General features: G+C 43.2%; 1 protein-coding gene across 3 annotated transcripts in view; it reads left to right on the forward strand.

Moving 5' to 3' along the window:
* Positions 1 to 27,300, forward strand: part of CHN1 (chimerin 1) — a 110,174-nt gene that overhangs the window by 76,798 nt on the left and 6,076 nt on the right. For all 3 annotated transcript variants that reach the window (XM_082198443.1, XM_082198444.1, XM_082198445.1), the window contains 5 exons: positions 2,004 to 2,081; positions 15,703 to 15,787; positions 24,477 to 24,650; positions 25,573 to 25,650; positions 26,790 to 26,927. In XM_082198443.1, the coding sequence (XP_082054569.1) occupies positions 2,004 to 2,081; positions 15,703 to 15,787; positions 24,477 to 24,650; positions 25,573 to 25,650; positions 26,790 to 26,927 (553 nt within the window). The remainder of the gene's footprint in view (positions 1 to 2,003; positions 2,082 to 15,702; positions 15,788 to 24,476; positions 24,651 to 25,572; positions 25,651 to 26,789; positions 26,928 to 27,300) is intronic.

Raw genomic sequence — 27,300 nt, forward strand, 5'->3', positions numbered from 1 at the left:
TAAAGTGGTACCTCAGGTTAAGAACAGTTTCAGGTTAAGAACGGACTTTCAGAACAAATTAAGTTCTTAACACGAGGTACCACTGTATTCCACTCTCAGCCTGTAGCATCTTGACTTTCACACACAGAAATACCACATTCCACACCTGGGAAGAGGGACTCAGAAGGTGAGCTCCCTTTCCAAATTGTTGGACCCTTCCAGAACATGAAAAATAAAGAGAACTGCCTCCGCAGCAAAGGATGGCTGCTTTGTCCAGTTTGCCAGGCCTATCAAAGCAACCTCCAGCACTCCATGCTAGTTTGATCATTCTAGTATAATTCTTACAATCAGTTAGTTGCCACAGTTCCATCAGTTCCTGGAAAAGGACGTTGGGGGCATCCAGCTCAACCACTGATCCCATTTCAGTACCATCACCCCAACACATTTGGATGCAGTGGGGAATCATTACACAAGATGTAAGATGTTGGTGGAGAAGGTGGTGATGGTGACAGCCTTTTAAGAAAAAAGGGGCTGAGCAATGTAGACGACAAGTGCAAAAGAAAAGGCATTTTGTGTTACCGTGAAATTGTTGTAAAAAGGTAAAGGGAGGTGCATGTGAGAATAAAGGTAAAGGGACCCCTGACCATTAGGTCCAGTCGTGACTGACTCTGGGGTTGTAGCGCTCATCTTGCTTTATTGGCCGAGGGAGCCGGCGTACAGCCTCTGGGTCATGTGGCCAGCATGACGAAGCCGCTTCTGGCGAACCAGAGCAGCACATGGAAACACCACTTACCTTCCCGCCAGAGCGGTACCTATTTATCTACTTGCACTTTGACATGCTTTCGAACTGCTAGGTTGGCAGGAGCAGGGATCAAGCAGCGGGAGCTTCCCCCGTCGTGGGGATTCGAACCGCCGACCTTCTGATTGGCATGTCCTAGGCTGTGGTTTAACCCACAGCGCCACCCGTGTCCCTGCATGTGAAAATAGTCATGAGCAGTAGGATTAGTGTTCATCTGTCTCAATCATCCATGTAATATGCAGCTTTCCTTCCTTTCCTGCTTGCACTACATTTCCAGGCATTAAAACTGAAGAGCAATCTCCTTAGTTTTTAAATGGCAGAGATGCCATTTTGCAATGATGCATGACTCATTCATTGCTCATTATCTTCCTGCTGATTTTTTTTTTTCTCTTGAGCCAGCAAGAAAGTCTCCTGTGGGAGGGGGGATGAGTGAGCCTGAGCACCACGCTGCTTAAATTCTATTGCCAGCTCTTCGTTGGTTGCATGCCGTCTAAATCTAACCAGTCAGATTCATTGCTGCCGGCTAAAGCCCGCCCCCTCCTCCCTCTCCTTGCTAGACTGAGGTTAGCAGAGTGTCTGTTAACTGGAAACTGATTATATGCAGTATGTGAGCATCTTTTGATACAAAATGGTCATCAGTATGGTTGAATAGGGAAGAAAAGAGTCTAGAAAACTGCCTCTTCTGCATTCACTGCATAGGTTTCTAAATGGATGAAGACATTCTGGGATTTCTTTTGTTAACAGGGACTCTGCTTTTGTTTACATTCAGACCCATAAGTTTTCAGGCTTGAATTAGAAAGCTTTTTAAAAAAACAAAAGCCCTCAAGAGAGAAGAAACCACAGCCAAACCAGATTTTTCTTTTAAAGTAAAATAGTAACTGCATCAATGATGCCCTTCTTCAGCTCAGTTTAGGCTTCAGGATAATAAGGCTGCTTTCATTTTGCTTTTAACTCAAATCGAGATCGGTGCAAAGTTCTTGTTTTTATTTTATTTTTGGTGTTTGGGCTTTTTGGTTCTTGGTTTCAGTTTTCGCCTGCCAGTTCTTCCAAAATGCCATCCAAAGAGTCTTGGTCAGGGCAAAAAGCTAATAGATCTGCCGTTCACAACTCCAAACAGGAGAGCCGTCAAAGAGATTTATTGATGGCAGCCTTGGGAATGCGACTAGGCTTTCAAAAGTCATCTGTGACAATCTGGCAACCTCTTAAACTCTTTGCTTATTCGCAGCTGACATCACTTGTCAGAAGAGCAACTCTGAAAGAAAACGAACACATTCCAAAATATGAAAAGGTTCACAGTTTCAAGGTAAGAAGTTCACCTCTTTCATTATGCCTATGCCTGGGCAGCTATTCCATACTTGTTTGGGGCAGTTGTTTGTTTGTATGTCTCTGTGTTCCATTCTGAAGCTAGGCAAAAAATCACCCTAGCAGTATCACTTCAGTAAAGTAACATATTGCGTGTAGAATTAATTTGATTAATTCCTAATCTTAACCCAGTAGTTGGGCGTGTATGTACAAGTAAAAAAGTCTGGGAAAATATATTCTGGCTTTTAGTTCAGAGGTACATAAAGATTTTGTGTGAGAGAGACTTGATCTTTGATCAAAGGATTTACTGATCTTATCTCTGTGCATTGCTATTAAATAGTGTTAGATGCCAGAAGCATGCTTTTATTTCATCTGGGCAGAGCAGATGGTCTGCATTTTCCTGCTTCCTAGCTCATTTCTCTCCCCCCCCCCCCACTCCTTCATTAATGAATTGACTGTGATGAAAAGAGCATGTTGTTACCATAGGGTTCTTAATGCTAGTAACTCTCAAAGACCCACACAGTTTCCTTATGTAGCTTCTGAATATTATTTTTTTATTATTATTAGTATTTTTTTTTAAAAAAAAAACACACCATACAATTTTCTTCTTCACTATTTCTTGGGAACCCTTAAAATTATCTTATTTAGACGTGTACACTGAGCTAATGATGGTTGTAGATAATTTATTACATCCCTCTGATTAAATGGGTGCTTTAATTAAGGTCTTGTAAACAGAATGAGCACTTACTCATTGTCTTATTCCAAGAGAACAGAAACAGACCTCAGTAGGTTTTATGTTGGAAAAGAGGTTGCCATTAGGAGTCAGAATAAAAATTTGGCCCACACTCCTCCCGAAGTAAAATATCAGTATTCCTTGTTTTTGAAATCAGTCGGTGCTCAGGTGCTCTGATCCAGTGATCGGTTTTAGGTATGGGCGGTCCATTGCATATGCAAAGCTCACTCTTTGGGAATGCATTGCACACGTGTTCATCATGAATTGGAATACTTGTGTGCACACACCTGAATATACACGGAGCTCTGGACTGGAGACACATATGAACCCTGCTATTGTGGTGCTTTATTGTAGTAAAGCCGAGCTGAAATCTAGAGAGCTAGTGGGGCATAATGGTTTCAGAGAAGGAGCTACAGATTGGCAAGTTCCTGGTTCTCGCGTCTGCCATGAACTCACTCGGTGGCTTCCAGACAAGTCACTCTCTCCCTATTTGCAATATAGATGGTAGTAATACCGACTCACAGCAGGTGGAGTCAGAATGGTGGCCTCCAGATGTTGTTGGACTCCATCAGCTCCAATCAGCATGAGCAGTGGTCAGGGATCCTGGGAGTTGTAGTGCAGCAACTTCTCAAAAGGTAAAGTACCTCTGACAGTCCAGTCGCGAATGACTCTGGGGTTGCAGCGCTCATCTCGCTTTACTGACCGAGGGAGCTGGCATTTGTCCGCAGACAGTTTTTCCGGGTCATGTGGCCAGCATGACTAAGCCGCTTCTGGCGAAACCAGAGCAGCGCATGGAAACGCCGTTTACCTTCCCGCCGGAGTGGTACCTATTTATCTACTTGCACTTCGACGTGCTTTTGAACTGCTAGGTTGGCAGGCCAGCAACTTCTATAGGGCACCATATAGGCTAGCCCTAGCCCTGCCTTATGGGATTCCAAACCCTTCATATATATGATGTGCTTTGAATACTTGGGATTGACTGTAAGCATGGAGTTCCCAGTTGGCTTTATATACATGCCGTATTTATGTATGCAGTGTGTAAGCAGGGCTTGCTGTCAGCGCCAATCAGCTGATAAGGAGCAATTGGGAGCACGCAATAGGGCTCCTAATTGTTCCTTTGCAGTCACATCTTTATCTGACATCACACATGCTGTCAGGTGGACATGGTTTGGGTGAAAGGCCTTGCGGGCCAAATTAGGCCTCCTGCTGGAACTAATTTGGCTTGAAGGCCAAGGTTCTTCGCCGCTCCTGTAAACCATAATTACGCTAAACTATGGTTTAAAGGTGAAAACACAGTGTTCTGCTGCACAGGTCTAAAATCATGGGCGCTTTGTTCCTTCCTCACTGGCAGGAGTTAATTCGTGTTTTGGGATCTGAATCCAGGTTTGTGGTTTGTTTCTCTCCAAACAAACCACAAGCTGTAACCAAGAGGAAAGAAACTCTCCCAATTTTAGCCTGGTGTATGAGCAGGTTGTGCGCTTAACTTCAAACCATAGTTTTGCTTAACCGTGGTTTAAAGTGCCATGCAAATGTATGTCATTTCGGGGGCGGGGGCAGGATTTAATTTGGGAATAATTACCTGCATATTGACCCAGTTTTATTCAGGAGATTTCTTTTTATGTCCCCTTGTGCTATACAGTTCTCTCCAAACCTGTAATTTGAGTCCTATGCCCAGTTGCATCTATATTCTGGATTAATTTAAAGTATCCACAACGTAAGTTAAGATTGGTGCCAGATTTTATTAATTTCATGCTTCAGTCCTTGAAGCAAGCCCTGATACTGCCCCATTTGCTTCAGAGTAATACATTTCAGCATGAATGCTATAAGAATGTCCTTATCTCTATCAATATATTTGTCAGTTTCCAGGAAACATTTATATTGCAAGTGGGAAGAGCACCCAAATCCATTTTGCTTAAACAGCGGTTTGCTAGTTTACCCTGAATCTAAGTCCAGGCAGAGCACTGGGAAACCTGCCTCTGTTGAGCCTTCAATCATTTTACATTATATTTAAATGCATATTATACCCTGGTCCTTTAGCTTCTTGGTCTGGCTTATAACATTTTGAACAGTTGTGTGTTTTTTAATGGTTAGAAATGTATTTAAATGGGAGAGGAGAAACATATTGCAAAGAAGAAGAAAAAGAAGAAGCGTATCCTTGGCAACCAAGCGGCCTGCACTTGAAAAATAAAAATAAAGAGGAGTTTGGAGGATACTGCCTTTGGCAGATCTTCAGGGGAATGATGGGGAACAAAAGTACAGAATTCCTCCCTTTGTGCCCTCCCCCATCACACTTGATACACAGGAGGCATTATCAAAAGTCTGCCGTAGGTTAACTGCAGAGATGATGATTGCTCATAGACGAAAAGGCAGTCCCTAAGGTTTGGAGCTTAAGAATGCAGTCAACTTGCCCCCAGGGTATATAATTTTTTTTTTTTTTAAGAGCAGGCATTGAATTAAAAGCAAATAGCAAGAAGAATTTTGAACATAAATAAATAAAAGCAGGAGATGTCCTCTTAAATAATGCAAATTTCCCATGCCATTCTGAAAACATAAACCTAATTTATATTAAATTAGATTCCTTGACAAAGTGGATAAAACAACAATGTTTAAACAAAGTGATTGGATTCTCCCATTTAGAAGCATTGAATCTCAGCTCTGGATTTAATGATCATCTATGATTGGCGTGATTCCGTACGTAGCTGTGGGACTCTAGTGGGCACAGCAGACACTCAAAATATATGATCTGGTTTAACTATAATGGCCCTTCTCCATGACAAACTAGAAAAAGTTGTGTGAGAGTGCAGAGAATTTCTTAACTTGTGGAACTGCAACTCCTGGACTTGCTAGGTTGGGAATAGGGGGTGGGATATTTCACTGGTGTTATATTGGAACTGAAGCAGGCATTGTGCGAAGGGGGAGGTCTGTTGTCCAGTTTGAGGTTTGTTCGTTTTCTTAAGTCTTCAAAGGCCCTGAAGAATTTTCAAAAAGCTAAGTATTTCTTCCAGTTGCATACCAAGAGCATTGCACTGGTTGTACCAGCTAGAGAAACATGCTGGATGCAATCACAAATTGGGCGCAAGGTTATGTCAGACATTTACAGCTAGGAAACAAATTTAACCATGCAGTGTTTTCTCTACTTGAAATAATTAGACATGTTTCCAAAGGGACAGACTGAAAGCGAGATACTGGCTTGATCAACACCTTGTAGCAGAACTAAGTTTCTGGGTTTTTTTTAAAAAAATATTAACACAGTTTGAAACAGTAGGCTGGTGTAGGGGAGATGGGCTTCTTCACCCTTTCCCCTCAAACCCCTTTCCAGCAAAAAGTTGCATTTACCACTACAGCAAAAGTGATACAGGTACCCATGTCACTCCTGTTGCTGTGTTTGAAGTAGCTTGGAGAGCCTGGTTTTTGGTGGGAAAACAAGTTGAGGGATAACAGTTACAAAGACCCTTTCTCGCCTCCAAATTGCAGCTTCAGCAGCTGGGTTTTTCCAAGTAAATGTCTGCAAAAAGAATCACGGAACTATATGTAATGCAGGGCTCCGCTCTCTGTGAAGGGAAGGTTATCCTTTTCCAAGTCCTCGTTGGCTCTGGGCCAGACCTGCAGCCACTGAGTATTGGAAACATCTAATTCTGGCCAGCTCCTTCTGCAGTTTGCATGTCCTTTTAGATCACCACTCCTGAGGAGACACGATGCAGACCATCAAGCAGCTGGAGCAATATATTTGAATGCTAAGATCTTTTAATTTCAGGAGTGGTGCTGTTAAAGCTACCTAACCATTCTAGACTCGGCCCAGATTTTGTTTTTCACTTCCTAGAATAAGATGAGCAATGGGTGGGGGGATATTAACTCTGGTTTTAGATTTCTTTGTCTCCTGCATTTAAAACAGTGTTTAAGGCGGGCTGGAATACAATATTCTGTTAACTTCTGCCTGTGAAGCCTGCCTAGTAAATTGATGGATGAAATGGACCCATCTGCTCATGATGTCATTAGCTGATGACATGATGGTACAAAAGTTTAAATTTCTCGATGGAGCAGACCTGATGCACTCATTAAATATGAGCTTTATGTTCAAGCAGTTTTAATGCTGAGCTGGAAGCGTTTCCCTGCTGTCCCTACATTTCTACGAATGCTGGGTTAGTTGCGGTTGCTTGTTTTGATAGAGACGTTTACAGCGCAACATCTGATCTCTGTCACTTTCCTGTCCCAGTTCTTTTAAAAAATGAAATAAACAGGTAAGGGTTCCCAGACAAGACAGAAGTACTGTTTTTGGGGGACAGGAGACGGGCGGATGTGGAGGACTCCCTGGTCCTGAATGGGGTAACTGTGCCCCTGAAGGCCTGGGAGTCATTCTGGACTCACAGCTGTCCATGGAGGCGCAGGTCAACCAGGGCAGCTGTCTACCAGCTCCATCTGGTAGGCTGGTTGAGACCCTTCCTGCCCACAGATTGTCTCACCTGAGTGGTGCATGCTCTAGTTATCTCCCGCTTGGACTACTGCAATGCGCTCTACGTGGGGCTACCTTTGAAGGTGACCCGGAAACTACAACTAATCCAGAATGTGGCAGCTAGACTGGTGACTGGGGGCGGCCACCGAGACCACATAATACCGGTCTTGAAAGACATACATTGGCTTCCAGTACGTTTCCGAGCACAATTCGAAGTGTTGGTGTTGACCGTTAAAGCCCTAAACGGCCTTGGTCCAGTATATCTGAAGGAGCGTCTCCACCCCCATCGTTCTGCTGGGACGCTGAGGTCCAGTGCCGAGGGCCTTCTGGCGGTTCCCTTCCTGTGAGAAGTGAGGTTACAGGGAACCAGGCAGAGGGCCTTCTCAGTAGTGGCGCCCGCCCTGTGGAACGCCCTCCCATCAGATGTCAAAGAGATAAACAACTACCTGACATTCAGAAGACATCTTAAGGCAGCCCTGTTCAGGGAAGTTTTTAATGTATGACATATTAGTGTATTTTTTGTCTTTGTGGAAGCCGCCCAGAGTGGCTGGGGAAACCCAGCCAGATGGGCGGGGTACAAATAATAAATTATTATTATTATTATTATTATTATTAAACCTACATCTTAGGAAGTGGTTAGAAGGCAACCTGGTTGCATTTAGGCTTAAACTCTGTGCCTACCACTTCTAACCTTCAGCATTTCATTAGTGTTATATGCATAATGCAGAAGTCGCGTACCCCACTGCTTTCTCTGTGTTTCAAAACATTTAAGGCTATGAAAATAGGCTCCCTAGCCTCCCTCCCTGCCCAGTTAATAGGAACTTGTGTGTGTATATATTTCCTAGGCAAATCGAGCTTTGACACATTGCTGTTTGCGAGTCTTCCGCCTTGGCACATGCATGGCCTGAGGAGCTGAGCAGCTCCCCTATGTGATGAAGTGTAGAAGGACTCTAATGAGGCAGCCTAGGCGTTTGCCTCAAGGACTTGATATGGTGTGTCACAGCCTCTTATCATCAGCTTTTCCTCCAAATTAGCTAGAGCATCATGGCCGGGCTAGTTCCTTTCATTTGCAGCTTTGTACAGTCATCTTGTGCATTTCTATATCTAGCCAATAAGTTTCGCTCTTGCTCCCGTTTTCAATGGGCTTGCCATTTTTTTTACTGCTAAAAGCAATACATGCCCTACAGTAGAATCTATATCTATGTAGGCTGTTCTGTGCAGTAGATACTAATTTTAAAACCACCCCTTTATCCCTAAAAGAAAAATAGTGTGCGTTCCATTGTCTTCCACTTCCTGTACTGGTTTAGCAGTAGCCTCACTGCAATACAATTTCCACTTGTTCACATTCCTGCTGACACATTTAATGCCCACAGGGAAGTGAAACAAGTCACCGCCGAACCTCTGGCTGGGAAATGAGTGAGGGCTGTAAAGAATGTTTGGCTACTCGACATTCGAGTCTACGCTGCCCTTGCTGATAAAACAATGCTATTTATACGCTGCAGCAAAGGATGCTGGAGTGCCCCAGTGCAAAATGTCCCCGTTGTCCTCTGAAGTCCTGGACAAAGTTGCTGGCTGAAATTCAGGGCAGGCTCGATACTTGAGCAACTTCAGCACTGTCTGAAAGACAGCAGGCAGAGCGTAAAGTCTTCTCAGTGACCTTGTCACGTTGAAGGAAACTGCTACTGCAGAACATCCATTGCTTTCAACCTTGATTGTTTAAATCTCCTGAATGGCCAGCTTTTTTATATCTTTTGTTCCTTCTCTACCAGCCAAAGAGGTCCCATGCATATGCATGTATGCCACTGGTTTGGATATCTTCACCAGGCCACTCAAAAAAATATATATTTCCCTATTGAGATTCATACTTTACCAGCCATCATCTCCGATATTACAGTGGTATCTCAGGTTACATACGCTTCAGGTTACAGACTCCACTAACCCAGAAATAATGCTTCAGGTTAAGAACTTTGCCTCAGGATGAGAACAGAAATCGTGCTGCGGCGGCAGTGGGAGGCCCCATTAGCTAAAATGGTGCTTCAGGTTAAGAACAGTTTCAGGTTAAGAACGGACCTCAGGAACGAATTAAGTACTTAACCCGAGGTACCACTGCACTACATGTATTCTATTTCTTCAAGATTTTGCCAAGTGCCCTTTGGTCTTTTCATCTTTATCCTCCTCTCTTTTCTCATCCATGAAACGAAAACAGTATTTTCCTCATGAAATGTTTTAACTAGATGGGTTCATATCATGCTTTCAGTACTTCTGGGATATTTATATGAGCCCAAGGTATTGGTAAATGTTTTAAAACAAGTATCAGTAATTAAGATTAAGCAGAACCACCTTCCATTTATTTGCTTCTACACTAAAAATGCACAGAAGAAAGTTAGGAGTGGAGTTTGGGAGGAACTTGAGCTTCCCACCAAACAGCTGACCCTTGGTGGGGAACAGAATATTCTGGACGCCTTCCCAGCATGTTAATATGCTTTGAACAGGCTGGCAGAAATCTCAGCCCACCCACCTTCTGCTCTGTGCCGCGTTGCAGTTTATGCCACAACTAGCCCACCTGAGGTAGCCCAGCCTGGGAGGAAATCCCAAAATGGCAGCATTTGGTTTCAGAATGGCTGGAACAAAATTTTATTTAGCTTTCCCTTTCAAGCTCCTCTTGTAATACTAACCTGGCCCAGTCCTAATGCCACGCAACCAGGGATTCCGGCGGTGCTGCAATCACAGGAGATATAGGGCTGGTATCATCTTTATGTGTGCTGCCGCACATATGAAAGTAATTTGTCATCTCATGTCCTGGTTTGCTGCTCTTGATTTTTGCAATATACAAGGTACTAAACCTTCAAAGGTGATAATCTTATCTGACTAGCTGAAGGGAAAGCAACATCTTGACAGCATTCATAAGGTAGATGCTAGAGTTTTATCTCTCAGTGCTATCATTCAGTATGTGCTGTTGTTTGGCTCATTGGGTAAATGGTGTGGGCCTCACTTGTCCCATCCATGTACCAGTTTTTTTAAAAAATCAGTGTCTTTGTGACATTGGTCTTTCAGCTGCTGAATCAGAGTAAAGAGGCAGCTCTGTTAAATTCTGCATGAATGATTTATTATGATTATTATTACAGTGGTACCTCGGGTTACATACGCTTCAGGTTACAGACTCCGCTAACCCAGAAATAGTGCTTCGGGTTAAGAACTTTGCTTCAGGATGAGAACAGAATTCGTGCTCCGGCAGCGCAGCGGCAGCAGGTGGCCCCATTAGCTAAAGTGGTGCTTCAGGTTAAGAACAGTTTCAGGTTAAGTACGGACCTCCGGAACGAATTAAGTACTTAACCTGAGGTACCACTGTATTATTATTATTAGGCAAGCACAATGCTAGAAAGTCTACATAGACACTCTGGAGGATGAGGAACTAGTAGTTTCTTCTGCCTATTTCATTTCTTTGTTTGGATTTCACCCAGTCTTTATTGGGGGTGTAGAGGGAAGTCTCTGGCCCCATTTTCATCGCCATGCTCTGGAGCGTGCCACACATTAATAGGTTGTCTGGGGAGGAATTGTACTCAAATGCTGATGAATTTTCATGAGGACCTTTTTTTTAAGATCACAAGCTGATGTGGAAATGTGCAGAACTGAACTTGAGATTGGAAAAATGAGAAACTGAGAGAAATGGAAAATGGATAGATTTGCACATCGCTCCTCGGTATTGAATAACCATAAACTTTGGCTTCAGGTTAAAGGGCTTTCCATGGCAGAGGGCCATGTGTTCAGGGAGGCATTTGAACTCCATCATTTCTTCCTCTTTTTTAATTAAGCGTGTGGTATTGGCTTAATTCGTTTATTTCCCTTATCTGCCTTCTGATCTTTCTGTTCGTTAAATGGTTCCCCACCAAATGTGGCATTACAAGTTCTTATCTTGTAAAATCTAGCATCTTATATTCTCTCTGTTTTAGCCAATGAAGAAGTATGGTTTGTTGGTATCTCTCACTGCAATCACAGCCAAGTAATGCAAGGAGAAGCAAAGCGAAATCCTCATTAAAGGGGCACAGCTCTGGGTTAATGAGGCTGCCCTCTCTAGCAATCACACTATTAATTTCTAAAACCGATAGAAAACGTAAGTCGCAAAAAGAAATATAGGCGTCTTTTAGGGGATGGTACTACTGAGACCTGTTAATAAGAACCCTTCCCTCTCTTTGCTATATGGGAAGCAGGATTAGATGCCTTATATCTCAGGCTTTGGGATGCGAGTGGTGCTGTGGGTTAAACCACAGAGCCTAGGACTTGCCGATCAGAAGGTCGGCGGTTCGAATCCCCACGACGGGGTAAGCTCCCATTGCTCAGTCCCTGCTCCTGCCAACCTAGCAGTTCGAAAGCACGTCAAAGTGCAAGTAGATAAATAGGTACCACTCTGGCGGGAAGGTAAACGCCATTTCCGTGCGCTGCTCTGGTTCGCCAGAAGCAGCTTAGTCATGCTGGCCACATGTCCCGGAAGCTGTACGCCGGCTCCCTCGGCCAATAAAGTGAGATGAGCGCCACAACCCCAGAGTCGGCCACGACTGGACCTAATGGTCGGGGGTCGCTTTACCTTTACTTATCTCAGGCTTTATGACTGGGACATTGAAAAGTATCAGAAGTCTGTATTCACTGGGACTCCTCAATAAGTGATTTGTGGAACAGGGGCTTCGGAACTGCATTCTGTACTTCAAAAGGGCAGCAGCTTAGCCAATATGCAGCTGGTTTTGATCATTATATATTATATACATTTTACATTATATACATTAAAGAAAAGAAACAAGCTGTTTCCTCTGTGTTTTGAGAAGTGAATCTTCCTGGAAAACCTTGGGTGGAATTTTTTGTCTGCCACGTGTTGTTTTTTTAAGGAGAAGAAAAGTAATCCTGTAATGTCAGTCAGTACCACAGGAATTCAAGTGCTGCTCTGCCACATACTGAGTAGCATATGCTGTTGAAAACGACCCAGGGGTTTTTTGGTGGCTTTATAAACTGAGGGGGGGGACCACCGCAGAATGTTGTTATGACCATCCTTTTTGCACTTACGGACTCCTATTTGCAGGATTGCAGCTTTTGATAGGCCACCTAAAGCTCCGCTAGCTTGAAATATAGAATTTTTATTTATTTGCATGTGTTAATCTCCTCTTAACTTGGTCCTCTAGATCAGTGTTCCCCAACCTTGGGCCTCCAGCTGTTTTTGGACTACAACTCCCATCATCCCTCGCTAGCAAGACCAGTGGTCAAGGATGATGGGAATTGTAGTCCAAAAACAGCTGGAGGCCCAAGGTTGGGGAACACTGCTCTAGATGACTAGAATTGTGGCGTCTAATCGCCATTCTAGCATCCTGCCTCTGCCTTCTTCCTTCTTTGGTTTTATCAGAGGAGATCAGTGGGTGGTGTTGCCTGGCAACTGCCAGCAGGGGAAGACTTGCTTCGCCATGAGCAGGTTCCAGCTGCTCATCCCCACCTCCTTGCCTCAGAGGCTATTGCTCAGAGAACCTCTGCCCAAGACGTAGGCAGTTTCCTAAGAGGTAGCGACCAAAGAGCAACACAAGAGAAGACTAAGAATGCAGGTGGGAAATGCCACCTGAATAATCCTGACACCCGTCGGAACACAGTTTGGACCAAATTGAGTTATACATGGAGAAGACCCTCTGGTTTCAATGTCTTCTCTTTCATTGCCTAGTTGGATGCAACCCAATGTTATTTCTGTTCCTGGTACCAGATCTGAATGCAATTTTCATTGTGTGAATCTTTGGTAAGCACATTTAAGGCACAAGACTTCCCGCAAAGAATTATGTGAACTGTAGTTTACCCCGCAATACCCAGCAGCCTTAGCAAACTACAGTTCCCAGGATTCCTTGGGGAAAACAATGTGCTTTTAATGTGCATTGATTTATGGTGTGGCTGTGCGCTGCCTTGGAGCTATAAAGCAGTCTTCTAAATAAATAAATTTAAGTAGTCTGATAATAGTTGCAAACGGTAGTTTCTTTTTATTTATTTTCCTATACAGTGGTACCTCGGGTTACAGACACTTCAGGTTACAGACTCCGCTAACCCAGAAATAGTACCTCGGGTTAAGAACTTTGCTTCAGGATGAGAACAGAAATTGTGCGGCGGCAGCGGGAGGCCCCATTAGCTAAAGTGGTGCTTCAGGTTAAGAACAGTTTCAGGTTAAGAACGGACCTCCGGAACGAATTAAGTACTTAACCCGAGGTACCACTGTATATATCAGCCCAGTAACATGTTCTCTGGGCGACTGACAGAAAATTCAAAGAACAAAACACAATATTAAAGTAGAAAGCAGCATGTTTCATATTACCCTGGAGCAGAAGAGCCATAGCTTACTGGTAGAAGCTGACTTTGCAAGCAGGTTCAATCCCCAGCATCCCCTAGTTAAAATTTATTAGGTAAACAGGTGAGGGGAAAGACCCTCTGTCTGTGACATGGAAGTGCTGATGCCGATCAGAGTAGACAGATCTGGATGAGATGGAGCAAGCAGTCTAAACTGGTATAAGGCTGTTTCCAACAAAAGATGGAAATGACTAGAATTATGGGTTCCTTTGACTTGCTAAATCCGCCAGTGGCCGATAGGAGGCTAGACTTCAAAGCTTAGACCATAGAGTTATTTAATCGCATCTCATCTGAAGGTCTGATTTCCCAGGTGTGGAACCATCTCCAGTTCTCCATATAAGGACTTGGCTATAAATTGCATTCACCCTGTGGAAGCAGGCCTGTCAAAGGAGAGTGTTCTTCCCGTTTTGAATTCTGAAGGCTCCCACAGGACAGTCAGAGGAGGCTGGAGAGGAAAAAAATCACAACCATAGAGAAGGAGTTGGCTACTTTTCTCACCTTTAGTGGCTAACTTTCCCTAGAAATTGAGAGGAGGAACGTTAAGATTTCATGTTTTGGTACAATTATTAAAGAAAGAGGTAGGTTTTTTTCATTCAGAATGAAGCTTTTCAGGACTGCAGCAAGTAAAAATAAATAGAAGCTTACCTATGCACAAAGAGATTCAAGGCTAATGATTAAAAACAACTCCTTAAATATCTTCCTGCAATCACATGAGCTAATGTTGACTTGGTTATGATAGGCTTTGCGCTACACCACAATGTTCTTACATAGAAAATAATTAGTTTTGCTAACCAGTGTGGATTTTAAGTCTGTTAACTGTAAAAGCTGAATTTCAGTTTCTGCTGTATCTAGCAGAATAGCTAAATTAAATTTTTAAATAATCGACCAATCTGTTCCAGGAGAAATAGCTAAGAATCATTAAAGGCCATGATCCAGCCTTTTTATTTCCAATGCTCAGGTTGCATTTCTAGCTATTATCTGCTGTTATGTTGTTGTTGTTTTGCCACTGTACACTGTCTTGAGTAATAGGCATTGCAGAAAGATACTATAGAAAAATTAACAATGAATGGGACAAGGATTGAGCGTGCAGTTCATATCCCACATGCAATGCTGATGGTGCTAAATGGAGAAAAATGGCTGGCAATTGTACTATATGCATTTATATGCTATGACTTCTGGTGAGACACTTGGTGCTCACTCTAGTTTCATCTTCCATTTAGAAAGTGAGGACACCTTGTTCATCTTCGTGTGGACAGCCTTTGCCGGGAGGGAAGCAATGGGAGAGTGACTCTGTTGATTGATCTGAATATCTTGGTGGTTTTCAACACCATGTAGGGATTGGAAAGCTCTCTGTCCCCTGCTCCCTTTCAGATCTGATGGGCTACTTTTATTTTTTCTTTAAAAGCAAGGGGATGGGGATAACTTGATATTTCAACCCTTTGCTTCAGGGAAGAGAGGAAGGGAGTATTCTAGCTTTGACGAGTCTCTTGGTGGAGCAGGAAGAGGGGGGGGTTGCCTAGTTGGCGCTGTTTGGTCAAGTCCCAGGCTTCTCACCAAGTCTGGAGCTAGAAGAGGGGGCAAAGATGCTTTGTCCACCTCCATAGCTTCAGAGCTGGGCAGGATAAAAAATGTATGTTTCTCCAAAACTTCATAGCTCCACAAAATGGATGTATTATATGTATACTACATAGAGCAAGTATCGCAGCTTGGCAGAGTATCTCATTTTTGATACATGTGTCTAGCATCCCTAACAATCATCCACAAAGATTCTTTATACCTCAAGCCTACAGCTTCACACAGAGGGGAAAACCTTTGGGGCAACCTTGTTCAGAACTGCCCTGAGGCTGAAAAGAACAGCTCTTGCGGAGCCTGAAGCAGTCTTTTCCAGTTTGAATCTGTCTCTGTAAAAGTTTGTGTTTCTGGTATCTCATACTATGTGGTAGTAGGTACAACATGGAAGCCAGGCTAATCAGAGAGACAGAAAGAGAGGGGAGTGTGGTTGGTGTACTTTTTTTTGGGCGGGGGAAGGTACTTGCAAATCACTGCACTCATCTGTTGACTTCTGCTTTTGTTTTTCAGGTTCACACTTTCAGGGGTCCACATTGGTGTGAATATTGTGCCAACTTTATGTGGGGCCTCATTGCTCAGGGAGTGAAATGTGCAGGTAACAACTGCTTGGGTCTTTTGTTTCTTTCTGATGCTGTGAATGTTTAGTAGGTTTTGCATTTCACAGTGAAATGCGCTCCCTCAATCTTTACTGACTTTAGTTGTAAATAATGTTATGACTCCCATTGGCACGAGAAGTAACTGGATCAGCCTCTTATATTAATCAGAAAGTATATTGGTAATTTGGCACTCTGCCTTTTAACATAAAAAAGCAATAAAATGGAGGCTGAAACAATGCTAAAATCATCATAAAACAGCAGTAGTTGCAACAAAACTATAAATTATAAATTCTGAAAGTCAGAGTTTCTCCAGTTGGATATCATTATGTGTTGATAGCATCCAAGAGAGAACTGGCTGTGAAGATTCTGCAAAAGCAAACAAGCTTTAAGCTACAAAAATGTAGTCCAAGAAATCAGATTCAATAAAATATGTATATAGGTGAACATCACACGGTTGAAAGGAAAATCCCAAACTTTCAATACGCGGTTGAATTTACTTCTTAGGGTGGTTGTCTGTCTATCACAAATTAGTGCCATATGAATGAATGGGTCAGCTTATGGGTGTCCAGTACACATTTGATTTGATTTAATATTTGTATTCCACTTTTCCAACAGCAAATGTTGAGCTCAAAGCAGCTCACAATAATTAAAATAGTATTAAAAGCCAAACAAACACTGCAATCACCTCACATGTGTAGATTGTTACGTGAATGCCGAATTGTTTCTACGTCATGAATATATGTTTTCGGAGAGCCATGTTGGTGGGGGAATGTGAAAACATTAAAACACAAATCCATATACATGGATTTTTGTGAATAAAAGTATATAAACATTCTGTCCACTTCCAAATGGTGTCTTCTCCCTTGGAGCATAATAATGCTAAGACTGTATAGACAGGCATGCAGTGCTTCAGGGGGAATCCTGCTGTGGAAATAAACTCACTGTTCTTTAGATATACTGCTGTCTTAAACCAGATGAAGCCCAGAAAGTTTTCTTTTAATTCTTGCAAATAAAATAGCCTACGTTTCTTATTTAAAATAAAATTCTAGCGGTAGATATCAAAACATGTGGCGGATTCTTAGTTGAGGTTGTTATTCTAAAGTAAATCATGTTAAATTATTATGGTGGGTACAATCAAGACTTTTAAGTCTCTCTGATTTCAACCAAAGAGTTAAATGCCGCTTCTCTTATCACTGAAATCAGTAGGACTTGCCTAGAGTGTTCATCTTTGGCTGGGTTGTGCCCAACATTAAAAAAAAAATGTTTATAGACCAATATTAAATTGCAGAAAGTACAAAGAAAACTGTCAGAGGCAGGCAGATTTTTTTTGCACATGAAGTTGCTATGAAGCTACCTAGTCTGAGATCAAGGCGGGCGAAGAATGTAATCAAGATTCAGAAACAGGTGCTTGCTGGAGGGCAACATCGAAAGAACATAGGCCTACAGTTGCTCCTTCAAGGTTCTAGTTAGCATTCTGTGGTCAGGATCCAACCCTTAGAGCACCAAAATTGGAATGGGTGCTTATTAGTCATGTAAAAGCAATGTCAGCTATAAAGCAAGAAGGCGAAAACTGTATAAAATTCTTGAGTCCAGCTGTTCGTATTTTTGAGCAAAGTCCAATGAACAGAGCATACTCTTGATTACTTTTGCAATGTTGCGTGTCAGCAGAGAGAGAGAAATAATGGGGCGGGGGGCAGGGGGGGTTGGAATGCTACGTGGAGATTTTTCCAGTAAGCACGTAGATTAATTTATAGCATGAGAGCTTGTCAATCCATTTTCTTCAGAGTAAATTTTATAATCAGTATCTTTTCAGCAGTGCGTGACATACCATGGCAACTAGCTTGCCCCTTCTCTCTAAGTTGGCATGTAGGTGGGTGGCTTGCCTCCCGCATGGCTACTGTTTATATAATGTTCTTTCACACACTGTGCATCGCCATCCACATTAAAATAATGTTTTAGGGCCAGATTTCACACACACACACACACACACACACAAACCCCCAAGTCCTTGAGTGGGAGGAAGAAAATTAAAAGTGGCTTCCTGCTTTACCCTGAACAAAACACAGAACAAACTTCCTGCCTTATCGCCTTTAAATTTTCTTGAGCTTTGCATTTGCTTTGGGGGCTTGTACTATTCAAACTTAAAGCATCCTCACCTGGGGCCATCAAGCCAAGTGGCATAGGGCAGGGGTCAGCAACCTTTTTCAGCCGTGGACCAGTCCACCATCCCTCAGAACATGTGGGGGGCCGGACTATATTTTGAAGGGGGGGTGAACGAATTCCTGTGCCCCACAAATAACCCAGAGATGCATTTTAAATAAAAGCACACATTCTACTCATGTAAAAACCTGCTGATTCCCAGACTGTCCATGAGCCGGATTGAGAAGGCGATTGGGCTGGATCCGGCCCCCGGGCCTTAGGTCGCCTACCCCTGGCATAGGGAAATCAGTTCACAGCAGGTGTGTGTTTAGAGGGGAGGCTGAGCCCCAAGTTTTAGGTGTTAAGTCCCAGATCTTCAGTCCCTCCCCTTCTGTAAACTGGTTTCTTTTTTTAGTTTGTTTCAGGGTGACTAGACATGATACAAAGTGGAGTGCTCGTGATTTATTGATTTATACATACATACATACATACATACATACATACCCTGCCCTCCCCAGCCAAAACCGGGCTCAGAGCGGCTAACACATTAACATAAAATCAGACAATCAATTAAAATACATCCTAAAATCAGATCAGGATCAGAATAAAATCCAGTCAGATGGCAACCAGCAGATTAGGGTTGGGGACCTGAAGTGCTCACCAGGCCCAACTGTTTGTGCTGAACTTATATGTGAGAAAAATTGGGAGGCCATGCAAGTTATTATGAAAGGGGAGGGGGAGTCAGACTGAACCAAAGGCCTGGCGGAACAGCTCCATCTTGCAGGCCCTGTGGAAAGATGTCAAATCCCGCAGGGCCCTGGTCTCTTGTGATAGAGTGTTCCACCAAGCCGGGGCCACAGCTGAAAAGGCCTTGACCCTGGTTGAGGCCAGTCTAATCTCCTTGAGACTCGGGACCTCCAAAATGTTATTATTTGTGGACCGTAAGGTCCTACGTGGGGCATACCAGGAGAGGCAGTCCCATAGGTGCAAGGGTCCTAAGCCGTATAGGGCTTTAAAGGTTAAAAACAGCACCTTAAACCTGATCCCGGAGCCAGTGCAGCTGGTATAGCACTGGATGAATGTGATCCCACGGCGAGGACCCCGTAAGGAGTCTCGCTGCGGCATTCTGCACCCGCTGGGGTTTCTGAGACCTCAGCCACCTTCCATCTTAATTTGTCCAGAGACAATTGTTCTCTTTTTAATATGTCCCTAAATTAGCAGTTCTTGCCAGTAGATTTCAGGTGGAGCAGAGGGGCCAATCCATACTGGGCTCAGAAAATCTTGCTGGCACGCTATAGCGCAGATTAAGCCCAGTGTTTGTTTGTTTTTTCCACTCTGAAAGTCAGCCAAGCCTTGCATCTATTCATATACAGTGGTGCCTCACAAGACGAAAATAATCCGTTCCGCGAGTCTCTTCGTCTAGCGGTTTTTTCGTCTTGCGAAGCAACACTATTAGTGGCTTAGCGGATTAGCGCTATTAGCAGTTTAGCAGCTGTTAAAGGCTTAGCGGCTAAAAGGCTATTAGCGGCTTAGCGGCTTAGAAAAAGGCAGGGGAGCGAAAAAAATCGCAAGACTCACAAGACGTTTTCGTCTTGCGAAGCAAGCCCATAGGGAAATTCGTCTTGCGAAGCGCATTGAAAAACAGAAAACCCTTTCGTCTAGCGGGTTTTTCGTCTTGCGAGGCATTTGTCTTGCGGGGCACCACTCTAAATTAGTTTATGCAAAAAATGTGTCGTGGGCATATCCCCAAGTCTTTTAAAGTGTTGAATAATGTCTCTGCTTCAAGGAATTGTTGTGCGGTCAAAAGGAGATGAACCCAAGTGCAATGCCTGAGCATCTCGGAGGATGGGTGGGATGCAACTGGGATAAATAAATGCTTGCATCTCAGTTGCTGTTGCATTGACACTAACTTGTGATGGATAGATCAAGCGAAACAGCATTGCCAAGGCTAAGAAGGAGCTTGGCCAAAAGGCAGCTTCAAAGACAATATTTGTAACCAACTCAGAAGGAGGTTTAGCCTAAAGAGGAGATGAAAGCCTTAGAAACAGGGTAGCTCACTTTACCCCTGAAGGGTGTGAATAGTCTCCTCTAATTCCAGAGGAGCAATGAACGAAGGGAAGAGATGTTCTGTATCAGAGGGGCGCGAGATTCCTTTGGGTAATGGTGCCTTCCAAGAGCACAGGTCTATTATTGTGCCATGATTGATTGATTGATTGATTGGGATCATTCATTTAGATAGGGCTTGTTTTAGGCTGTTTTGTGAGAGTGTTGTTCAGTTAAAAGAAACTATTTGCTTCAATAAATAGCCACATCATAGCATAAAGGTAAAAGGATCCCTGACCATTAGGTCCAGTTGTGGACGACTCTGGGCTTGCGGCACTCATCTCGCTTTATTGGCCGAGGGAGCCAGCGTACAGCTTCCGGGTCATGTGGCCAGCATGACTAAGCCACTTCTGGCGCAACTAGAGCAGCGCACGGAAACACCGTTTACCTTCCCGCCGGAGCAGTACCTATTTATCTACTTGGACTTTGACGTGCTTTCAAACTGCTAGGTTGGCAGGAGCAGGGACCGAACAACAGGAGCTCACCCCAATGCAGGGATTCGAACCACCAACCTTCCGATCAGCAAGTCCTAGGCTCTGTGGTTTAACCCACAGCGCCACCTGCGTCCCACATCATAGCATAGGCTAATGTAGTATACCTCCGGTTTTGTTATGTCCATAAAAGCTAGTCAGCTGACTGACAGAAAAGAATTAATTGCAATGATTCTGTGAGCTACCGCACTGGCAGATAAGCAAGGTCAAAGGACAGTTGTCACAACTCTTAAAGGTTATAATCGTGTTTGGTGGCAACTGCTGTTGTTCAGGACTTGGTGCTTTTGGGACACAGAGCAAAAGTGAATTGGGGTTCCAGGAGTCTAATAATCAGCTGGGTCAGGGTTGCAGCACTAGTAACTGATTCAGTGAGCCACAGGCTACTTTCAAAGTCTTCAGCTTTTGTTGCATTGTCCCCTTGAACCCCATCCCTAGGCAGTTAGGACAATTTATTCCAACAGTGTGGGCCCCTTCATGACACGCAACACAGCAAGCCCAAAAGTATTAAGTGGTGCGGGGGGGGGCAAGGTTGGTGGGTTGCAGGAGTCACTGCTGCCAGACTGCTGCTGTGGCCCAGGAAACCTTGAAGCACAAGCGTTGCCTGACACAGCAACAAAAGAGAGTGGTTGAGAGCCAGTGTGATGTGACTAGGACTGGGAAGAGACACGTTCAACATCATAGCCAGACACTGGAGAGACCTGTCAGGAGTAAGCATGGAGCAATGCTACCAAATAGTATGGGAAACAGCCTTATTAGAAAAACTAACCAGCAAACTGAAACTGAAACTGACACGGGGACATATAGAAGAAGACGCCTTTATGCCCCCTCCCTTTATCACATACACAGCCCAACAAGACAGTGACAAGAATCCGCCAACAGCATACGAATCAATATGGCTAACCTGATTCGAAAGCACTCACCCACCCCACTCACACATGAAAACAAAGTTCACCACAGCCAGTCACAAACAAACAACCACACCCTAGGCCAACCCCAACCTCTCTCACCACCAAAGGAACACAAGCAAATAGTAAAGAGAACCCGCACAAGCGACGCTGACACAAAACCCCACACATACGTTAAGCAAAATAGAAATATCACCTCCCGACCCCACCCACCATGCCCCCTCCACCTCTTTCCCCCTTTTCTTCCTAAGGTAACACTAACGTCTCAACAAATGAAACTGATCTGTAGAAAATGTAACTTGAAAAAAGAGACATTGCACATACTTTTACGGCCAACAGACTTTGCAGGGTTGTTGAGCAGATAACATGGGGAAAGGGGGACTACGCATGCCATCCTTGAGCCCTTTGAAGGAAAGGTTGGCTATAAATGAAATTAGCAACAGATAATAGGGGGTTGCAAGTGGAATGCTGACTAGTTTCTCCAACGTACCAGGCTCCTTGCCCAGATGTCTTGCGGCGAGCATGCGTCCACTGTTTGCAGCTGCAAGTGACCCATACCTAGCATTCTTGCACAACCGATGGGCCATTTGGGAAATAAAAGGCAGTACTTTTCTGCAAGAGCAGGGTGGGTTGACGACCCTGAACAGACCTTGCAAGTTCTATCCTTGGTGGTTTGCCATCATCTTTGAAACAACAACAAGAAGAAGACTTTATTTGCGTAGCCGACAGGCCATAGCATCAAAGGACAAACACCGACAAAAATACATTAGAAATATAATTATCATAAAATCTTATGACCTATTATGCTAGGGGGAAAGCATCTCAAAGCGCCAAAATACTGTCTCGCTTTTACTTTACGAAGGGGGGCAGACATATATCCCAGCAGCTCTGGGGGTCTTTCAAGCAAAACCCTTGGCGCAATTACTCTACAGGGCCCAAATCTGGACGGGAAATCATTGCCGCACACTTGAAACGGTCCAGTCTAAATTCTTAAGACAGAGACAGATTCTAGCCATTCCACCATGTGCACCAAATGCGGCCCTACGGCTGGAGACTGGCCTCCTCGCCGTCGAAACCCGAACCTGGTTAAGAACATTCAACTATTGGCTTCGCCTAAATTTAAACCCATCCAGACTGCTACCTCTAGTAGCACGAGATGCTCACAGAAGTCGGTGGTCCAAAGTAGTGCATCAAAAACTACTTACATGTGGCCTCCAAGCACAGATCTCCTGAAAATGGGTCTCCCCAAGGCAAAAACCATTATTGACCAGCGCATGAAGGATATTGAGCAGCAGAATAATCTGGCCTATATTAAGAAATTCAGTGCTTGGTACGCTTATCTGCCCCCCTCCCACTTTGATTTTCGGGCACCTTATTTGTCTACCTTAACCATTCCAAAACTCAGGCGGGCCTTTACACTGGCCAGACTAAATATGTTACCCTCAGCTGTTCTTGAAGGTAGATATCAAAAAATTTCATTCGAGAACAGGCTCTGCCCCTGTGGAGCTGGCTACATAAAGACTGTGCCACACATTCTCTTGTCTTGCTCCCTATATAAAGATCTCAGGGACGAGACCATCACGCCGCTCCTATCTGCCATCCCGGGCCGCTCTTGTGAAGCCAAATTGTTCTCACTCCTAGCCGGCCAGAACAGCTCGACAACAGAGAAGGTTGCCAGATTTATCGAGAGAGCAATGAGACTGAGAGCTGCTTGAAAAAAATAATATAGATTCTTTCCTTCAAAAAGTCTTCCTTAGGATGGTTATCGCCACAATTGTCTCTTATCATTTGTGGGTCAATTAATATCTGTAGAATACTTGGTGTGCCACTAGGCTGCCAGTACCAGCAAATGAGGATTCCCCAGCATTTTTAACCAACTAAATGGAAGCTAATATGAGCAAATGCAAGTACATTGTTTTTTTCTTTCCACAGATCCAAAATTAGCCCCAGGTGGGACTTAGCTGAAGCTTATTTCATCCACTTGCCCCAAATCCTGCTTTGATTTCATGGCGATCATAAAACTGAAGGAACTCTCTGGTTGTCTTTTTGAGGGGCATATACATTATTATTATTTCCGTTTCTATTTGTTCTCAAAAGTGACAGAATGCCTACCCTTCCCCAGCGTAGCTTTGATAAAATACGATGGCCGTGCATTAACATATGAGGATTTTTCTATAAAGCTCATTCAGCAACTATATATATTCCAGTGAATTAGAAGCAAGAAGAAGGTTAGGGCTGACTAAAATCAAATCAGCAGTGGAAGAGAAAATGACAGCTTTGCTTATTGTACTCTCAGCAAATATTTGAAATGGGTCCTTGTGGGGCAATCTTAATATACAGTGCTTACAGGTCTTGTGTTTGCTCATGCATTAATGAAAGGACATTATTACAGCTTTCACTGGAGAGTGCGAGAATCGATATTTTCTGTTCTTAAATATTGTCTTTCCATTGATGCCCTGGAAAAGTGCAAGGGAAGAATGGCTTATCTGAGACATTTCAACCTGCAGTATCTGAGAATCTATTTCATCATGTTTCTAGGCTTTCTCGCGGTTTATGAAATTCCATATAGTGTAATCTTTGCCTTGGTGGCCTGAGAAGCTAGAAAACATTTGGATAATCTGAAAATAAGATAGAAAGGACTGGTGGTTTTAGAAGCTGTGAAGGGGACTGACAGTGAATTTTGGATGATTAGTTTATATAAAGGGGTTGCTGCTAAACACAGAACACTCAAGGCCACTTTGTACACACGCAAGATGAGCATAGCTTGATGAAAGAACATGCGCTTTGGCTGCAGAGGGGAATAGGTTCATTCTGTAGCATCACTTCATTGCAGCATCACTTGCAATGAAGTCATATTGAAGTATATGCTGATAACCGGTTATAGACATGTAGAACCAAGGTGATAATATTCTTCAAACTGTGTACAGGTCCTGTACTTCATGCAGTCACTTAAGAGATCCTTAAAATAGCAGACTCTCTAGGATTTCATAGCACTAAATGTTGGGCTAACCGTTTTGTTGTTGTTGTTGCTTGTATTCTTTTCCCACCAGATTGTGGCTTAAACGTTCATAAGCAATGCTCCAAGATGGTCCCAAACGACTGCAAGCCAGACCTGAAACATGTCAAAAAAGTGTACAGCTGTGATCTCACTACACTAGTAAAAGCGCACTTCACGAAGAGACCAATGGTTGTAGACATGTGCATTAGAGAGATTGAATCAAGAGGTAAGGCATCCTTAAATGATATTGTTGCCTTTTCTTATAATTCCTTTAGATCAGAGCTTTCCAAACTGTGTGAGCATGTCGGCTGCAGTGTGTAGGTGTGTCGTGCGAACACTCCTCCCAGGGGCTGGTAAAGGGTTAGTTTAACCTCCGGTTTGCTAGTAAAACTGAATTGCTGTGTCGCAGAATGATGCGTGTGTCACCGACATGTAGAGTTTGGAAAACTCTGCTTTAGATTGATCCGGTTTAGCTGAATTTTAAGTTTGAAACTGTTTTGCATGACACATCTTACAAATACATACCCATTTCCCTGAGCAATTCATGCTTATCTTTGCATTGGGTTTTGTTTTTTTTTAATGTAATGTCTCTGCTGAATCCCCGTTATTGTTTCTTTAATGGTACAAGTTACAAAAAATATTCTTTCCAGTGCTTTAATATTTATGCCTGCTGTTGAGTGATCTCTTGTTCTACTTGCACAAATGCGCTCTTCCCAATATATTTCTGTGGAAAACAACAGGTAAATTATATATTTATAGCTAGGCACTATAATTACATATTTCCTCCTCAACGTCTACCCCTGCTAATGATTCTTTGCTTGAATGTTGCTCTTACGATATTTAAATATATGTAAATAAGCTTGGATATTCTAATGTGAGTGGTTTGTTTTCAAATTCCTTTGTGATTTGATGACATCTTCCTCATTCCAAGGACCATTATCATAAATATGTTTGTGTAAAATTATTGTGTGCTGATCACAACAGTGTTACATATTTAGGATTGAGAGCTGGCAGTGAAATTTATGCTCAGAAAGGAAGATGTGGCTTTTAAAGCTCAGCTCAGATTTATGCGTTGCTAGCAGTAAAGAAATGTGACTGTAGAAAAGATAAATATCTAAGTTTAATTGAGTGATTTATTTTTTTTACAGGTCTCAATTCTGAAGGACTCTACAGAGTATCTGGATTCAGTGACCTAATTGAAGATGTCAAAATGGCTTTTGACCGAGGTAATATTGCTTACTGGATGTTTTAGCTTTTACATCCAACACAGTGGCCAAGACTCCAAAGCGCAGCACCCACACCAGATAGCAGACCATTTTTAAAATGGAGTGGACTTGCAAAGCTTGTGATATGAGACTCTTAATCTCAGGGTTGTGGATTCAAGTCCCAGGTTGGGGAAAAGATTCTTGCATTGCAAAGGTTTGGACTAGATGACCCCTGTGCTTCCTTTACAACTCTACAATTCTATGGTTTAGTGCAGCTATGATCAAGATCCATCCATTCCGAAATCTTAGCATGAAAATAATTCTTAGGTCAGGAATTGGTTTCAAGTTCCACAACTGGATGCCATTCAACACACCAAACAATCACTCCTAGGTACCCCAAGCTTCCTTCATTTCAGAAGTAAAATTTAGGACTGGGAGGCATTTCATTGCTCCTGCTGTTAAACAACTCAAGTTTTAGGGATCTTTTCCAGTCTACTGCAAATCAACCATAGGTTGACCAGTAGATGCAGATCTACTGTACCTAAGGTAGGTTTTGGCATACCAGCCATTGTTTACGTTGACAGTATGAGGTCTGGTGAACAGTGGCATAGCGTGGGTTGTCAGCACCCAGGGCAAGGCAAGTAATTTGCGCCCCCTAACCCATGGATTTGCGCCCCCTAACCCCCAGATGTTGCACCCGGTGCGGCCGGGCCCCCCCTGCACCCCCCACGCTACGCCACTGCTGGTGAATTGGCCTTGATTACTGAGCAGAGGACAGAGTAGTGTTTGTGGCTGATTTATCCAGCCATTGTCATCTCACTTAGTAAAGGAATCGCTCTTGCAAATCAAGGTAAACGTAAATTAACATTCTCACTATCTGTACCAATTCGCCGGTAAGGAAGAAAGACTTGGTTTAATGTGTAAAGCAATCATTATTTAATTTATAACGTCTTGTGAAAAGAAGAACAAGCTGGTTTAAGTGTACTTGACTTAGGGCTGAAACCTATGCCAATATAGTACTGGAGTTGTTTACAAAAGGCTTGCTGGGACAGCAAAAAGGTGAACACCAGTAAATGTTCAATTTTGTATGAAAATAATCCTCCTACATTGTTTGTTTCTCCTCTCCCCCACCCCCTTTTCTCCCTCGTTTTTACCTACAGATGGGGAAAAAGCAGACATCTCTGTGAATACATATGAAGATATCAATATTATCACAGGTGCACTTAAACTGTACTTCAGGGATTTGCCAATTCCGCTAATCACATACGATGCCTACCCAAAGTTTATAGATTCTGCAAGTAAGTTTTAGTTTATACTATTTTTCAAGTGAACTTTGTCCCCCCTCCCTTTTAGTGATTTTTTTTTTTACTGTTTATTACCTCTAGATTCTCCATAGGTTTTGTTTTTGTAGAGTCAAGCAACTTGTGGGGATTGTGTGTTTGTGTGTGTTTAAGCTAGAGTAACATTTTATTATACACAAAATAAAAAAATTCCTTCCAGTAGCACCTTAAAGACCAACTAAGTTAGTTCTTGGTATGAGCTTTCGTGTGCATGCACACTTCTTCAGGTATCTGACCAACAGGCTAGCTGCCCATATCTGAAAAACACTGTGTCATGCAATACTCCCTTCGTGAATGAGTCTAAATTCATTAAAAACAGACTCCGAGGGCA

This window comes from Podarcis vaucheri (assembly GCF_965113315.1).
Source record: "Podarcis vaucheri genome assembly, chromosome: 1".
NCBI lineage: Eukaryota > Metazoa > Chordata > Lepidosauria > Squamata > Lacertidae > Podarcis > Podarcis vaucheri.